This window comes from Myxocyprinus asiaticus, chromosome 40, assembly GCF_019703515.2.
Source record: "Myxocyprinus asiaticus isolate MX2 ecotype Aquarium Trade chromosome 40, UBuf_Myxa_2, whole genome shotgun sequence".
Classification (NCBI taxonomy): domain Eukaryota; kingdom Metazoa; phylum Chordata; class Actinopteri; order Cypriniformes; family Catostomidae; genus Myxocyprinus; species Myxocyprinus asiaticus.
Genome location: NC_059383.1, coordinates 34,061,302 through 34,074,272, shown reverse-complemented (window position 1 = coordinate 34,074,272; position 12,971 = coordinate 34,061,302). Strand labels below are relative to the sequence as shown.

At 35.7% G+C, this 12,971-nt stretch overlaps 1 protein-coding gene across 2 annotated transcripts in view; it reads right to left on the bottom strand.

Annotated features, from left to right (window-relative positions):
• Window positions 1–1,044: 1,044 nt before the first annotated feature.
• The window catches only part of LOC127430769 (potassium/sodium hyperpolarization-activated cyclic nucleotide-gated channel 1-like), a 150,688-nt gene continuing 138,761 nt past the window's right edge, over window positions 1,045–12,971 (bottom strand). Inside the window, exon 8 of one of the 2 annotated variants that reach the window (XM_051680815.1) lies at window positions 1,045–5,782. In XM_051680815.1, the coding sequence (XP_051536775.1) occupies window positions 4,767–5,782 (1,016 nt within the window). In that variant the 3' untranslated portion in view covers window positions 1,045–4,766. The remainder of the gene's footprint in view (window positions 5,783–12,971) is intronic. The other variant, XM_051680816.1, reaches the window with a different exon arrangement.

The following is a 12,971-nucleotide window of genomic DNA, read 5'->3' as shown; positions in this document are numbered from 1 at the left end:
CTCGCTCCCTTTAAACTGAAAGTGCAGTTTACAAATATTTGACTTTGGCCAGTTTCATTCCATGCAACATCGTACTAAACTGAACATCAGTGACTGTAAAGTCATTTAGAACCTTTCTGCAGAATTTTGCACACATTAATCAATTCCAGATCTATCATAATTTCTGCCGATACTGCTTGTTTGATAAATGTGAATATATATACAGCTCTGGAAAAAATTAAGAGAGCACTGCAAAATTATCAGTTTCTCTGGATTTACTATTTATAGGTATGTGTTTGAGTAAAATGAACATTTTTGTTTCATTCAATAAACTACTGACAACATTTCACCCAAATTCCAAATAAAAAATATTGTCATTTAGATCATTTATTTGCAGAAAATGACAACTGGCCAAAATAACAAAAAGATGCAGTGTTTTCAGACCTCGAATAATGCAAAGAAAACAAGTTCATATTCATTTTTAAAAAACACAATACTAATGTTTTAACTTAGGAAGAGTTCAGAAATCAATATTTAGTGGAATAACCCTGATTTTCAATCACAGCTTTCATGCGTCTTGGCATGCTCTACCAGTCTTTCACATTGCTACTGGGTGACTTTATGCCACTCCTGGTGCAAAAATTCAAGCAGCTCAGCATTGTTTGATGGCTTGTGGCCATCATTTTCCTCTTGATCACACTCCAGAGGTTTTCAACCCTGTTCGTGGCTTGATTCATGCATCCTTCACAAAGACGAATCTGCCCGATTCCAGCCTTGCTGAAGCAACCCCAGATCATCACTGAACCCCATTTAAAACCTCTGGAATGTGATCAAAAGGAAGATGGTTGGCCACAAGCCATCAAACAAAGCTGAGCTCTTTGAATTTTTGTGCCAGGAGTGGCATAAAGTCACCCAACTGCAATGTGAAAGACTGGTAGAGCATGCCAAGATGCATGAAAGCTGTGACTGAAAATCATGGTTATTCCACCAAATATTGATTTCTGAACTCTTTACTCAAACACATACCTATAAATAGTAAATCCAGAGAAAATGATAATTTTGCAGTGGTCTCTTAATTTTTTCCAGAGTTGTATATATATATATATATATATATATATATATATGAATATAAATCAGTGCCGATAGTTGCATTTTGGAACTATCGTTATCGGCAAAATTATATGCCGATAGTTGCAGTTAGTTTTTTCTTCATTTCGTCATTTCTAAATAAGAGTCCCTAGGGTTTTTTGGGCTTGTTTATACTTAAAAGTCCCGTGTTGTGAACCAAATCTTTTTCTGGTCATTTTGGGGATTTTGGTTGAACAATAAACTGTATCTGTGATTTTATTCATTAAGGACTCTTTGTCTGTGCCCATGATAGTAAGGAAAGAATAATAATTTTTTTTTTTTTGACATTCTATCAATCAATTTTAAAAACTATCATCCGATTAATCGGTTATCGGCCTTTCCCACCACCTTAGTTATCGTATCAGCAAAATACACTATCGGTCGACCTCTAATATATATATATATATATATATATATATATATATATATATATATATATATATACTTTTTCACTAGAATGTTATCACAGATGCTTTGCCGTACAGTGCAGCTAGCAAAGTGTGATTCTGTTTTTTATTAAAACTCTGATACGTTTGGCCATTTCCATTGCTTTTGTTCTTTGAAAACATTGGATATACATGTATACACTTGTCTACTTACATGTGTGCGCACGCACGCTCATAAAATGAACAGGATGTAGCATGGCAATAGTTTAGGCACAAATACTTAAGAATGTCCTTTTCGTAAAAAGTCAGTGTTTCTGATATGCACAAATAACATCTAGGCAGACAAGAAACAAACAGACAAACAAAAAAATAAATAAAACAATCTCACAATACATTTAAACGTCAACATTTTTAAATAGTTTTACTTTTTAAGTATTTGTGACAATGCATGCGTTTATGGACGGCTGTATGGGAATTGCACTAGTACAGTACTGACACAAGTGGGCTTCTGGAGTATTGTTAATTTAAAAACTGTGCAAGGGGCTATGAGACTTTGCATAGGTTCGGTCTAAAGCCTATTCTATAACATTGGTAGAAATATCACATGAGCAAGAGCGCTTTTGTTTTGAATATTAGCATGGCTGTTATTCGGCTATAGGTAATCACATTCGTGCTGATATTCAGTACAATAACACAATTGCGAATGCGATATTGCTTTTCAGTTTTAGAAAGCAGAAGTTGATATTGTGTATCTTACATTTTAGACAAAATATGGCCAGATATTGTCTATTTTTGCTCCACTAATGAAAATAGTTCCAAGTGAAGCCAAAGTAGGATCAACCGTTGCTTGTCGCACTCTTGGAATGCCAATTTTCCCATCAGATTAAAGGACTGTAACTAACTGTTGAATATGAATAAATTAAAACCAGACATAGGAGTAAAAAAAATAGTCAAAGCTACAATTTACCCCTTGCAAACTCCATTTTACCACAGTGTTGCGTGGCTGACATGATACAAAGTCTCAAGCCACGAATGCAAATGACAAATACGGACGAGATAGTAACCTTAATGCAAAGTAGCTTCTGTTTTTGTTTTTTTAATGTCTTTTAAATATCTAATTGGATTTAGAAAACACATAATGACTCTTGAAGAAAATGCCTGAAGGAATAATGTCTGCTGGCCATTTATGTACTTACAATGTGTGCAGTACAATCATTTTAGTTGCATGCCTTTGACTTTAAAGCTGAAGAGTGTAATTTCTGCACTCTAAATGTCTCCAAACAGAATTTCAAAAATAATAACTGTTTTAAAATAGGTTTTCTGAACACTCCCCCCTTCTGCCATTGGTTGGACAAACAGATAGTCCACCCTCAAACTCAAGTCGTTGGTCACAAAAGTTTGAGCAATGTTTTGTAAGTGCCACAGTATTTGCACTTTTTGTGGGAAGCAACCTACAAATGGCTTATAGCTGTTTCTTAATATATTGCACTGGGATAGGAACAAATACTGAAAAATTACACACTTCAGCTTTAAGGTTGACATACTTATTTAAACTAGAAGCAAATTGCAAGGTAAAGCTGGAGTATTACATTGAAAATAAAGATTAAGTTAGAATGTTTCTTCACAGTATTAAAAACAATAACCATTTAAAATGCAGAACAGTACACGTATGTAATATTACAAACTATTGTACAGAGCTGGCGTAATATTGATTCTCGTGTGAATAGCCATTAATACTGATTCATGAGAATACTATTAAAATTAAACTTTTTTCAAATCAAGCATCTATCAATCACAGGAGGATTTGCTTTTCTCTGAACGCACACAGCCGTTGGCGTCCTTGTGTTATGCCAGCAAAAATGAGCTGCAGTGACCAGGAAATGATCAATTAAATGCATTTAATTCCTGTTTAGGGATTAGAAACATAAATGATTATGTAACATTGGTGAAATGCATTAAGCTTCGCAGATGATGCCTTACCCCACCCCGCCAACATGGTGTCTTGCCACTGTAATCTTTTTTACCTTTGTATTTGACAAGCTTCTCTTACGTTAATTATATTTTTAAATATAGATATTGTCCCCAGTCCTAAGTACAGTGTAAGGCTACTATTTGCATTAAGGTTTTCTTATCTCTAACGATCGTTTCTGATGTTTGTAGTCACATATTACCATTTGAATAATATATATATATATATATATATATATATATATATATATATGCATAAACTGTATATAGGATTATACCCAGGCTGCTGACAGAGATAAGACATTGTTTGAGAAACATTGCCATGTTTGAGAATGCACCACATATTACTTTGTAAATACTAGATCTACAAAACTATGTACAACACACATATAGTTAATATTTATATCACAGTCTATTGCATAATGGTGATAATCTTTAGTCTTATAAATATTGTTAATGTACAGCCTTTAAGTGACATTTCATTCTTTGAAAACATTGTTGTCCATCATGTCCACCATGTTCTGAAATTAGATATAGAAAATAAAACCACCCGACTCCACCATGCAACCTTCTTTAAAATAAAATATAATAATAATAAAAAAAAAAAAAAAAAAAAAAAAAAAAAGAGATTTATCTCTAATTTATTCCCTTTAATGCACAATTGCTGTCTTGAAACACGACACAATTACTGCACAACACAACGAATTGCAGACACCTGGATTTGGTGCTCCAAGCATTTTCCGATATTTGTTTTCCCAACAAGTAAGATTTATAGATGTGCTTTTAAAACAACTCAGTATATACCAGGTCCGACTGCGCAAACATTTTCCACAGTGATTACAAAAGCTGCTGAATGCTGGACTTTTGTTGTCTTCATAACGCAACAAAGAGAAAACAAAATTCAAAAACATCATTCCCAGACACATTGCATTCCTGTACCAAAAACGATAAATCCGAACCATAAGAAAAATGAACAAAATAGAACATGTTCAGACACATTATAGTCACGTATATTAGAAAGGAAGACTTGTGTTTATACTAGAGTTTTTCCAATATGGTCAACGTCAAATATTCTAGTTGGATTTGCACATATATATTTGTTTAATATACATTCTTAAGTTGAAAGGGAAGTGTGTCTAAAATATAGTACAAGGAAATTCTGTACAGGATAGCAATGAAGTTATTTTTTTCAGAGGAAGTTGGAGAAAGAAAAAAAATACTTGAGTCTTTCCCCCCATTTTTTGTATCTCCATAAAAATCAAAGTATTTTTTTTTTTAAATAACAGGAAAAAAAGTAAAACGGAATCATAAATTCGATGCGAATCGCATTTTGTCTTGTTCCGTCTCTGTACAGCTTGAGACTGATGACTCTCTCCTGGAGCCAGAGGAATCCCTGTACTGGCCACTAGAAGGCGCTGTGCGCACTGGCGGTAACGCTCCCGATGACATCTGTCGGAAAAGGGCAACCCTCTGTGGAACGTTGGTGCGGATTCCGCTTTGCAGTGCAGAACCCGGTGCCTGGACACCTGCCGTGGATCCCATAGGTGGCGGAATAGACGCGAGCGTTTCGCCCGATGTGGGGTGTGCCCGGGCAGCCATTGAGGTCTCGTGAGGGAGTGAAGGCTGTGAGGCAGAGAGATGGCGTATGTCCCGGCTCAGGCTGCCTGACTGGAGCGCATGTGTGCTCTTGTGAACCTCGCTCCTTTGAGGGGATACCCCTTGTGATTGTTGTGGCTGTTGTTGCTGCTGTTGTTGGGGTATGGAAGCAGGCAAGGATTGCTGGGGTAAAGGTTGCTGTACAAGGGACAGTTGTGAAGCTGTCGGTGATCCGTACTGGAAAGTTCGGCTAGCTATAGGGGTCTGAACCGGGGGACTGCATACGGATGTGGTAAAAGAGCATGGGGACATGATCGCCGAAGGCGGCTGCTGCAAGGAAGTAGGGTGATTCGGGGAAGTGGTGCTGAGGTTCCCGTGCGATATGCTTGCCACCGAAAATGTGACGCCTTGGGAGGGCGGCACGCGGCTGGATGGGGTGATAGTTGCAGAGGTGCTGTAGCTCAATGGGGCGGCCTGTTGCTGTAATTGGTTACCAAGAATAGCAGCTGCTGTAGTGAACGGTAGCTGGGCGGGAGAGTTAATGATGGAGTTTCCAGACATCGGCGTGGAATTCATCCCTGTGACCGACTGCTTCCGATCTACCATCATCACCATCTCCCGGTCCTGTCGGATTATCTGCTTCAGCAGCTCGTTCTCCTGTGTGTTGAACACGCCAGCATTCAGATCCTTCTGGAATTTCTGGAGCAGGAGCGAGTTCTTCTTCCCTGTTTGGGCGCAAAACCAGTAGAAGGTCAATATTTAGCTGGGGCTGAGTTGATAGAATAGCAGTTTAGCACTAAAAGTGTAAATAAAACATGTTTAACAATGAGAGGAGGGCAACAAAAATATCACAAAAGGTGGAAGGGTTAACTAGTCACTCTTTCTTTTAGGTAGGACTGATTGGTTGAGATGTTGGATTCATCATCTGAGGTCTTTACCTCATAGAATCTCAATTCACATAGATTTTTCACTTTGTATATAACAAATACACACTTTTTAAGACTAAAACATCACAGTCATATCCCATAACAGGGACTACACATTCATAGTATGACTTATTATCATGATATAATACTGTTTTAATGGGACACACAAAGTTTTATTGCATTAAAATGAGTTATAGTAGGCCACTACAATAAATAAAAGAATGTAGTGTGTAACATGTAGGCTATATCAGAAGCCAATAGTTCTCTATGTGTCTTGACTTATATTTCATGTAAATTCTGTGTAGTCTATATATTTTAGTGACCTAATTATCTGCTAATGTAGCGGAATAGTTTGAAGAACAAGGATAGATTTTAAAATCCAAAGTTTGACAAGTAGCTTTTAATTTTAGAAAAAGAAGGGAACTCACAACAAACTCTTATAACTAACAAAATGCACATTAGAATTTGTTCAAAACTTGTTGTAAAATGCTTGTTAGGCCTGCATATACATTAGTTGTTGTAGCGGACATGGGCGTAATTGTGTCTCTTCTCAAATTATTATTTATTTTATTTTTATTGTCTCCTAAACTAAACTTAACTAAGTCTCTATGTTAATGGCCTACAAAAGATACATCAAAATATCAAGAAAGGATCACTGATCGTGGCAATAGTGGTCCTTTATTAGTGGGTTTCTGTGAGATCAATGCTCTCTTCCATAAACTAACGATGACAAAAATCAAATGATTGATCTGCTAACGCTTGTAAAGAGTGCTTGCAAGGGTGATTAGCTATGGGCGATGGTTATTAGGATTTCTTAATTTCAATTTAACTTGACTTCAGTGTGCCAAATTGATTTAGGTCTGTTAAGTCCTTCTACCTAATTCACTATTTTGCCTCTATCGTAAATGGGGGATGTATCGATTTTTCAGAGAACTTCTTCTAGCACAGCCCTTTTGTACAAAATAGCTGAGCAGAACTTTGTTGTTACATTTGATGATGGCATAAAGCGATATGCTATCAATCACCCAGCCATAACCTCAAGAGTGAATCGGGTAGGACGCATTCATTAAAGTCTTTACTATTCAAGGTGAAAACACAGTTTTAGGACTCAGCTGTTATGAGACATATACAATTTTACTGTCAAGCTCCCCATAGTGTTAGAAGCAGAATATAAACTATTTTTAATTATTTATTCATAAAGATTTGTTGGTTATACCCGCATTCATTCTTGTGTTCAAACAGAGCTGGACAGATCTCCCTCCAAATGTAGGGGTCTCAAGACGTATTTTTACATTTCAAACTATGCTGTTTATGATGTGATTAAAGTAAGACATAGATGGGTCCTTATAAAAGCCCTTATAATTAGTTTACCTTGGACAGACTAACGAATTCAATTGAAAAATGGATTGCAGTGGACATAGAAATAAAAAAACATAGCCTAAATCCACTTTTTATATCGTCTAAAAAAAAAAATGCTTTACTCTTCTGCCACAATAATGTAATGTTTATTTATTTATTTATCTGAATTATTAGATTTATTCTTTATATTGTATTTATAATTTTTTTTTATGCAATTATTTACAATTAGCCCTTTAAATCAAGATTTATTAAATTATTTTTATTTAGGGTCCTTTTGAGGCAAATATTGATATGTGATTAATTCGATTAATCAATTGGCATATTATGTAATTAAACTGATTCAAAATTTTAAATAATTGACAGCCCTAATATATATATATATATATATATATATATATATATATATATATATATACAGGTGCATCTCAATAAATTAGAATGTCGTGGAAAAGTTCATTTATTTCAGTAATTCAACTCAAATTGTGAAACTCATGTATTAAATAAATTCAATACACACAGACTGAAGTAGTTTAAGTCTTTGGTTCTTTTAATTGTGATGATTCTGGCTCACATTTAACAAAAACCCACCAATTCACTATCTCAAAAAATTAGAATATGGTGATATGCCAATCAGCTAATCAACTCAAAACACCTGCAAAGGTTTCCTGAGCCTTCAAAATGGTCTCTCAGTTTGGTTCACTAGGCTACACAATCATGGGGAAGACTGCTGATCTGACAGTTGTCCAGAAGACAATCATTGACACCCTTCACAAGGAGGGTAAGCCACAAACATTCATTGCTAAAGAAGCTGGCTGTTCACAGAGTGCTGTATCCAAGCATGTTAACAGAAAGTTGAGTGGAAGGAAAAAGTGTGGAAGAAAAAGATGAACAACCAACCGAGAGAACCACAGCCTTATGACGATTGTCAAGCAAAATCGATTCAAGAATTTGGGTGAACTTCACAAGGAATGGACTGAGGCTGGGGTCAAGGCATCAAGAGCCACCACACACAGTCATGTCAAGGAATTTGGCTACAGTTGTCGTATTCCTCTTGTTAAGCCACTCCTGAACCACAGACAACGTCAGAGGCGTCTTACCTGGGCTAAGGAGAAGAAGAACTGGACTGTTGCCCAGTGGTCCAAAGTCCTCTTTTCAGATGAGAGCAAGTTTTGTATTTTATTTGGAAACCAAGGTCCTAGAGTCTGGAGGAAGGGTGGAGAAGCTCATAGCCCAAGTTGCTTGAAGTCCAGTGTTAAGTTTACACAGTCTGTGATGATTTGGGGTGCAATGTCATCTGCTGGTGTTGGTCCATTGTGTTTTTTGAAAACCAAAGTCACTGCACCCGTTTACCAAGAAAGTTTGGAGCACTTCATGCTTCCTTCTGCTGACCAGCTTTTTAAAGATGCTGATTTCATTTTCCAGCGGGATTTGGCACCTGCCCACACTGCCAAAAGCACCATAAGTTGGTTAAATGACCATGGTGTTGGTGTGCTTGACTGGCCAGCAAACTCACCAGACCTGAACCCCATAGAGAACCTATGGGGTATTGTCAAGAGGAAAATGAGAAACAAGAGACCAAAAATTGCAGATGAGCTGAAGGCCACTGTCAAAGAAACCTGGGCTTCCATACCACCTCGGCAGTGCCACAAACTGATCACCTCCATGCCACGCCAAATTGAGGCAGTAATTAAAGCAAAAGGAGCCCCTACCAAGTATTGAGTACATATACAGTAAATGAACATACTTTCCAGAAGGCCAACAATTCACTAAAAATGTTTTTTTTATTGGTCTTATGATGTATTCTACTTTTTTGAGATAGTGAATTGGTGGGTTTTTGTTAAATGTGAGCCAAAATCATCACAATTAAAAGAACCAAAGACTTAAACTACTTCAGTCTGTGTGCATTGAATTTATTTAATACACGAGTTTCACAATTTGAGTTGAATTACTGAAATAAATGAACTTTTCCACGACATTCTAATTTATTGAGATGCACCTGTATATATATATATATATATATATACAGTATACATATTAGGGGTGTAAAAAAATATTGTATCGTACGATACAAGGCTCACTATACAATACCATACACCGATTAGCCACAACATTAAAACCACCTGGGCTTGGTGCCAGATGGGCATGTTTGAGTATTTCTGTAACTGCTGATTTCCTGGGATTTTCATGCACAACAGTCTCTAGAATTTACTCTGAATTGTGCAAAAAAACATCCAGTGAGTGGCAGCTTTTTGTTGCCAATGTCAGACACTGTTGTGTCATTTATGATTTAAAAGACATTTATGTTGAATCCTTGAATAAGTTCATGAAAATAATGTCACTACTGGTCAAAAGTTTTGAAACACTTACTCATTCTTTATTCTAATTATTATTACTATTATTATTATTATTATTTATATATATATATATATATATATATATATATATATATATATTCACATTTTAGAATAATAGTAAAGTCATCAAAACTATGGAATAACATAAATGGAACAATGGGAATTATGTTGTGACTAAACAAAATCCAAAATAAATCAAAACTGTGTTATATTTTAGCATCTTCAAAGTAGTCACCATTTGCCTAGAATTTGCAGACATGTACTCTTGACATTTTCTCAACCAACTTCTTGAGGTATCACCCTGGGATGCTTTTTAAACAGTATTGAAGGAGTTCCCATCTATGTTGGGCACTTATTGGCTGCTTTTCTTTATTATTTGGTCCAAGTCATCAATTTCAAAAACTTGTTTTTTATTTTTTATTAAATTTAATTTAATAATGAAATAAATTAATATGGTGGCACAATTATATTTTTGTCTACAAAACAAATTTCAAACATTTAAGCATACGCCTTCAGATCAAAAGAGATTTTTAAGATCATGAGAAACATTTCAGTCAAGTGTTTCAAAACTTTTCACCGGTAGTGTGTGTGTATATATACTGCATATATATATATATAAATATATATATATATATATATATATATATATATATATATATATATATATATATATATATATATATTATTGGTCCTAAACTAGGCTGAATTTTCTTTATGCGAACATGACAGACATTTCTAGTCAGTTTTTTTTAAGGAGAGTACCACTACAGAATGTTAAACTCATCATTTTGCAATGAGCGCCATATAAATGATGGTTTAAATTAAAATAAGAATAATGTGATCTGTTATTCAGAACATAATCTTGTAGCTAAGAACAGTATTAAGTATTTAAATACAGTCTACTTATAACTTCATTATAATTCATATATTCATTATGTATTTACTTGAGGCCATAAATGTCTAAGAAAATCAAAAGTGCAGACATGTTGGGGGTAAGCAATTAATAAACAGAGGACTAGAGGACTACAATGGAAATCAGCCTTTGGTCTTATTGTGTTTGTATATCCTTTTTTATTGTATAAGATGGTGTAAATATAATAAGTCTTGTACATTTTTATAAACATTTGTCAAATAAATCCAATCAAATATATATATATATATATATATATATATATATATATATATATATATATATATATATATATATATATATATATAAACAATAATGCTGAGCATGAGTTTCAGCACTATGTGATCTGCTATTAACTGAGGCAGTAAATAAGAGGGACTACAGTATACTGTATGTCACTTGAGAAAGAAAAGGGCTCCAGAGGATGAACAAGTCAGGTTTCGACAGGAAATAATGTGCACATAATCGCAGTAAGGACAAGAGCTCCCTTGAGACTTCTGTAAGTGTTTACCGGCATGTTGTGTCCTTGCACATCCAATCACACACTGCTCGCTCCATGTACCGACTACATCGGTAGCGGTAAACATGGCCAGACTTCAGTGTGCCAGACCTGAGATTCATTTTTGCGTGGGGAGGGGGGTAAACTTGTGACTGATTGTGTCTGATGTTTGGAACCCACACTGAAAGAAATGGCCTTTGCTCATTTATTTTCAAAAGTCGAAGGCCATGATGTGTCTACTGGCAGTCACAGTGAAATGAATCCAGTGGAATATAGAGAAGACTACCGTCTACTTCTAACAAACACGGACTATACTGTCTAGAGACTTACATGTCCTTTGAAAAGATGTTTGGATGGAACACGATTTCTGTGAATGAGGAGTTGATCGTAAATATGTTATTCACAGGTTTAAGGACTTTAAACAGCCAGTGGAGAAGGGGTTTTAGATTAAGGTCCTAGATCAACAACAATCATGACCTCTAGGGGTTTGAACATGTTCTGAAGAGGTTTAAATGTGTTCTGCTGAATATTTTAAGCCCTAAAGTTTCTCTGACATTTGCGCACTTTGTGACTTTCTGCTGGCTGTATGATTGTTTTCATGTTGCCATAATGTACCATAAAAAATACAGGGAATAATGCCCATGGTTTAGGAATGGGATGCCCAACAAACTCATATAGGTGTGAAGTGTGAGAGTTTTCATTTTGAACTATTCCTTTAAATTTGAACAAAGTTTGAGAAAGCAATAGATTTTTGCTATATAAACAGCCTACCCTTAAGTTAAGAGGAAGAATATTATATGTGTAGAATGGGGCAGAGTTTATCAGAACTATCATTCTGAGTGTGTCACAACATTTCATTTTGAGCAAGCCTTCAAAGTAGACATCCTGAACATTTCCTTATAGCTTTGATTTTACAGGAACCCACAGTCCCTTTCAGAACAAAGCCTATTATGAAGCTTGTACGGAGAAAGAGACATTCTGACTAAATGTGCTTAGACATTCATCAGAACGGAACATTCCATTTAACCTCTAAGCTCAACGGCCTCCGCTGAGACACACCAGTCCTCTCTACTGCATTCTTCCAGAGCTGAATGGGGATATTGGAGTACATTACTCTGCATTCGTGTCATTGACGATGCCTAATAACCTGGAGTCTGCCTCCTATTCTCTAATTAATGAGTGGAACATGGTGAGGCGTGAACATGGCGCACCATTGAGCTCAAGCACCTTGCCAGGTGGCCATCATGATGTTTGGAACAGGCTATAAATAGGCTTGGAGAAAGCAGCTTATGTTTTAGCCTCACTCGCTAACAGAAGAAAGCCAGACAAGTAAGCAAGCTATTCATGATAATGATATGATATTTAGTTACAGCGTGTTATATTAACAGGGAATATAAAATAATTAACCTGGGAATATAAAATAATTATCATTTTTTAAATTGTGGCTTCCAGGCCTTGAAAAGCCATGGAAATTAAACAGATATTCAAAAGTCAATGGAAATTTCTACCATGAATATCATATTTTTTGTTGTTGTTATATTTAGTTCTAATATTTCAAATTAGGTTGTATTCGTTAAATGTGCACTCAGTAACTTTTTTGTTTGTCATCTTAGACTTACACTGATACCAAGGGGTGTGGATGCAGCAACATGAAAAAAACAGTCGTTTTTAGTTACCGATGCCATTGTAGAAATTCACTATTCACAGTCTGTCATGGTTCATTTAATCCATGAGTGAGTGTCCAATAACAGGGCAGTTATTGAGATTGAGTAGTATTCGACTGGTCATGTGATCTTAACTTGGCCCCATGAGGGGGACCCGCTCCATGTAGAAAAATAAAAAATAAATAACAGCTTTTATAAGGTT